Below are 5397 nucleotides of genomic sequence, written 5' to 3'. Positions count from 1 at the left end.
TCTCTTGTTGCTTCCTAAAATTGAACCCTGAATGCTTGTTCATCTTCACCAAACAGGAAGCTTGGCTCTCTGCAGTGGTATCAACGCAATAGTACGAATCCTGCTTTTAGCAAGACCGCTCGCCATGGCAGAGAGCTTATACTATTGCTACTGCTACCACTACTGCTGTTGCTACTACTACTATTACTACTACTACTACTACTACTACTACTACTACTATGTTGTTGATGATGATGATTAAAGAAAGCTTCATACACTGTATCTTCAATCTTGGGCCCTAAGATAAGTCTCTCTATTTCATACATAGAGTCAGGGTCGAAGCAGCTCGATGGGGGAGCCCCCGATGATGCCATGGATGCTTCTTGAAGGGATTCAAACACGCAGGCAAAGGATTCAAGCTTGTGTTCAAACATATGTCTGCGAGACCAAGACACGGACGACAATGGCGATGATTCTTCTTCCATTTCTACCACTGCCACCACTCTCGGCTCGAGCCGCCTTATCCACGACAGGAACGAAGACACCACTGCCTCCTCTCTGATACAGTTTTCATGATCACTAGACACAGTAGTAGTGAAGGATGATGAGGATGAGGATTGTAGATATGCCATAGCCCGGCTCATACCGAAGAAGCCGAAATTCACCGCCACAACTTCTTGGTTCCCCACCTTTCTTCTCATCACTTCCATTGTCTTCTCCAAAGACATGGCTTCCACCTCCAGGTGTAGCCCCGCTTCCCTCGCAAATTCTAGAAGATTCTCCCTTGCGAGCCCGAACTCGAGCCGGCCCGATGGATCGCTCGTGCTCTGATTCCTCCACGGGGCTGGGATTGTTACGGCGGTTAGCTTCAGCTCCTTCCCGCCTCTCCGGCCGAACTCTTGGATCAAGGAGGCCCACTGCCCACCAAACCCGAGCTCGAAATCGATGATGTGGATGGAGCTCTCCCCCTGGGTGGCGTCCAGGATTGCTTGGTTGGGGATGAAGTGCGCGAATTGCGGGATCGGGGAGAGCTCGCAGAACCGCTTGAATGCCCCAATCTTGTGGATGATATCGGGCGGACAACAAGGAAGAGGATTGGCAGTAATGGCATAGGAGGAGGAGGAGGAAGAAGAAGTGTTGAGGATGCACGTTGTGGCGAGAGCTTCCTTGAAGCGGAAGATCGCGCGGTGCCAAGGTTGTTGTGAATTGGGGGAGCAAATAGAGACTATTTGCTGATTGAGCCGCGCCAATATCGCCTGTCGAGCCAACGAAGAGGGGCCACCGCCACCGAGGGGCACCCGATCCCTGTCCCAATCCCGATCGTAATGTGGGGGACGGACCCCCGGGAGGTGGCCATGGGCTGCACCTGCCTCCACCGCCAGCTCCGCTGCCGCCGCCCAGAGGTGATGCCCAGCCAGCAATAGCTCATCTAGCCTCATCCCGTGCCCCACCGCCACATCTTGCCACGCATTCACACCATGTTTGGTCTGTTGGCAGACCCCATAGCTATGGTGGCCCTGTGCAGGATAACGGATTGACCCATTCTGGTGAGGGTACCAGTTCGCATTAGAGCGATGAGGCTCTTGGAGCTGCAACCTCCCTGCTAGTTCTGTATTCTCCGATGACGGGATGCCGTCCTTGGAGGCGACCATGATCCGGTCAAGTTGGGTGAATTGAGACAGATTATGAACACTGTGCGTGGAGCCGGCTGCAGCAGGAACAGGAGCAGGAGCAGGTGATTTCGAATCAAGAACCGCCGGTAGCTGCTGCACCGATCGGACCAGTGCACCGATGGGATTAGCCGCACAGCTCGGCGTATTATTGATCAGGGGAGGATGGTGACGATAAGAATGATGGGGATGCAATGTGTAGGACGGATTCTGAGGTGCAGTATTATGATTATTATGGGTATAGAAGGGAGGAAAGGAAGTAATTACCGGCATAGGGTTCGACCCAGCGGCAGGGCTCGCATAAGAGGTGCCTGACGATGAAGGCGACATATACAGTGCTTGCACCGCCTCATAGAGATCGAGCTGCTCTCGTAATCTGCCACACGCAGAATCATCACCACCATCGGAGAGGCTCGGATGATTTAATTCGACAGGCAGCGCAAACTGGCCAGGAATCATTCCAGATAAATTACAGTCAGGAATCATTCCACTCAAATTACAGTCATTCTTCTTGCTCTTCTGAGGATGATCGCCATCATCCAAGCCATTCAGAAATCCGTCATACTGGCCACCATGATCTCGATCTCTCTTCCTTCTGTAGCTAGACATCACGCAAGCTTCCAAACTTCCCTCTGCGACCTCGGGTGCTGGCGGCGGGAAAAAAAGCTGAGAGAATTCATGGCTGAAATCGCTGCCGCTCCTGACGGGAGAAGACGGCGCCATAGCCTGAGTACTACCACCGTAAGTGCAGAAGACGGCGCCGTCAGAGAGCGACGACGACAGGGTGGACGTGGAGCTCGGGCTCGGGCTCCGTATTATATTCCTGTCCAGCACTGACGTGGGCTCCATCAGGACCGTCGATTGCCTGCCAATCATCCCTCCTCCGTTGGCCATCATCAACGGCCACGATTTGCCCAGCAGGTTCTGCTGCTGCTGCAGGTCTTCGGAATAATTGCTCTTCACGCGGATCTCATAATTAACGTCGCTGCTGCTAATCACTCCTGGTGGGAAATACTCCTCCCTGCCAAGAAGCATCGCGCTCATTCACAGAGACAGACAGCGGCAGAATTGAGAAAGATGGAGGAGAGTTTGGACTGGATCGTTAACTGGTCTTTGCGAATGGATTAGAGAGAGGAAGATGAAGAAGACGAGGGAGAGAGAGCAGATGTGTTGGGAATGGGAATTAGGGAAGAATTAGCAGTAGAAGGGAGCATCAGGAGGAGATATAGGCAGCATTATAATGCGTGCAGTGGTGGTAGCAGTACATAATTAAGGATTAAGGAGAAGACGAAGAAGAAGAAAAAGAAGAGGGAGGAGTGGTGGAAAAGAGAGATGTGCAGAGAGGAGGAGGAGGCTATGGCTGCAAGCTTGTCTGATACTGATCAGACTAGGGTCTGCCATTGAAAGTAGGCAGGAGCCCCTTCTGATATGAGAGGCATAGGCAGACACAGAGAGAGAGACAGAGAGAGAGAAAGAGAGAGAGGAATTGTTTAACAAAAACGCTGGGGGTAAAAAAGGGGTTGGCATTTGCATTGGAATTGGTGGAAGATGGGCCCCACCCCTCCTTGTCTGTCTGTCTGTCTATCTCTCTCTTTCTCTCTCTAGGGTCTCTCCATCTCTCTCTAGACTCTGTGTCCTCTCTCTCAACACAAACATAGCTGAATGGGCGGGCGGACGCACGCACGCACGGACGGATGGACGGGCGGACAAGTGTGAACGCGCTAAATTCCGACCAATTTTCTTCTACTTTTGTAAAATTGTTTTTTTATTATTGAACAACCCCCCCCCCCCCCCCCCAAAACAAAAAAGCCCCCACATCATCAATCACATTTTTAATCTTTAATTTATCAAATCTGGCTTATTTGGCTCATCCCGGATTTTCAATTGATTATGTAAACAAAAAAATTCTTGACATGAATCCAAACTTCAGTTTGCAGAATGCCTAACTTTCTCGCCTTAATCGCGTCAATTTGTGTGAGCTTAAATTAAGACAAGACAAGGAAAGGAGGACATTCATTGTTTTGAAATCCATTTGATTTATTTCCTGGTTCTTTTGAGAATATTTATCCAATCAATCGAAAACAATGACGACGACGGCAAACGCTACTACTACTACAACATCTACACATAATAATAATAATAATAATAATAATAGGAAAACGAAATGATAACGTTTGAAAACCGCGATACACATTCCAATCAGGTGAAATTTCCTCATTATTGAATTATTATTATTATTATTATTATTACTACATTTACGTAGAATTAAAATCCAGGTCGCTTTTTTCATTTTGTTTTACTTTCTTCTTGCTTTTCTGGAGCCGCTTTAACTTTACTGTGCGCCGCACGTGAGGGGGTTGGAAAGGAAAAGGCGAAACCGAGGGACCCAACCCAGCGAAGAGAAGACCAACGAGGAGATAAAAGACACCATTTGGCGGCCTTCTGGGATCTTTTTCTGTTCTAGCGGGACATTATCGGCGCGCGGTCAGAGCCGAGGAACTGCAGAGGCAGCTACCAGAAAACCTTTCATGGGCGGTCCTTGTCTGTGCGCGCCGGTCACACGGGCCTGGCTTTTTCTCACCACACAATATAGCACCCGGCTACCGCCGGTAACCTCCACCCCACCCACCCATTTAAAAGGACGTCCTAAAGTCCAAATAGCAAAGAAAGTCTAATATTAAACTACAACGTCCCTCCCCCGGCCGGCGGGTGACGTCACCCGCCGGCTTAGTAATTTCATAATTATCTTTCTTTTCTTTTCGATTTTAGCTTTTTCTTTACTTATCGATTTATTTCATTTTTGTCCCTCTTTTCAATTGCTGCTTTCAATCTTCCTGTGTCTGGCCCCCCCTTTTTTTTTCCCACTTTATTTTCTTTTTCTTTTCTTCTAGGCTTGCCACGCTGGCCACGATGGCACTCTGGGTCATGATGACAGTTGACAGGTTTGTTTTCCTTTTATTTCTTTCTTTTTAAGGCTTTATTAGTTTTTTCTTCTTCTTCTTCTTCTTTTTACCGGGACTGCTCTGTAAAAACTCGTGCTTTTTTACCGGTGGTATCCGGTAAAGAAACTTTTGGTACAGTTGACAATTTTACTACTCCCCCGTACTTTCTTTCTTTCTTTTTTACCAGTTTAGATTTTTTTTTATATTTTGTTTTTACTTTTATTTATTTAGTTATTTATTTGTCTAGTTCTTATGCCAAGGTTTTTTCGGGGGCGAGTTTGATTCAGTTTTGGTTTTTAAATGAGATTATAAAAATATGCTTGTAATTCTTATTCTTTATTACAATTTACACATGTATGTATATTCTTGCTCTCTCTCTCTCTTTAAAATAAATCCCCAATTCTAACGTTGTGGTAAAGCCCCAAATTTTACCATTTGGTTTTGAGCTTTACCACAACAATCTCAAGACAATCTTAGCTATACATGAGGATATCGATCAACTATATATGTTGCCAAATAGCACACGTACATTTACTCAAGTTGGTTCTAACTAAGTTGAGAGATAGTGAAAACTTTAGGGCATTCAAGGAAATAAAGAGTTCCTGATTATTTGGATGCATTTCCCTTCCTCTCCTCTTCGCCATGTCCTTATGGAATCATCGGGGATAGTTTCATCATATCAATGTTGTTTGATTGGAAATATGTGTGCTATTACATACTTTAGACTCTCACTATTATTGGTATACTCCATTCATGGTCTTTCTTCATATTATTAATTTTTAAGGAAATCCTCCTAACCAAGCTAT

At 46.7% G+C, this 5397-nt stretch overlaps 1 protein-coding gene across 1 annotated transcript; it reads right to left on the bottom strand.

Moving 5' to 3' along the window:
* Positions 1 to 6: 6 nt before the first annotated feature.
* On the bottom strand, positions 7 to 3125 carry LOC147860070 (uncharacterized). The gene has a single exon (XM_087325144.1). It carries the CDS (start codon positions 2691 to 2693, stop codon positions 81 to 83), a length of 2613 nt encoding a protein of 870 aa, XP_087181270.1. The 5' UTR covers positions 2694 to 3125; the 3' UTR covers positions 7 to 80.
* Between the last annotated feature and the right edge of the window lie 2272 nt (positions 3126 to 5397).

This window comes from Azolla caroliniana, unplaced genomic scaffold, assembly GCF_043228905.1.
Source record: "Azolla caroliniana isolate FFs.n. ecotype wild unplaced genomic scaffold, voAzoCaro1.0.p SCAF_9, whole genome shotgun sequence".
NCBI classification, from domain to species: domain Eukaryota; kingdom Viridiplantae; phylum Streptophyta; class Polypodiopsida; order Salviniales; family Salviniaceae; genus Azolla; species Azolla caroliniana.
The sequence above is the reverse complement of the archived record's forward strand: the minus strand, read 5'-3'. Positions and strand labels throughout refer to the sequence as shown.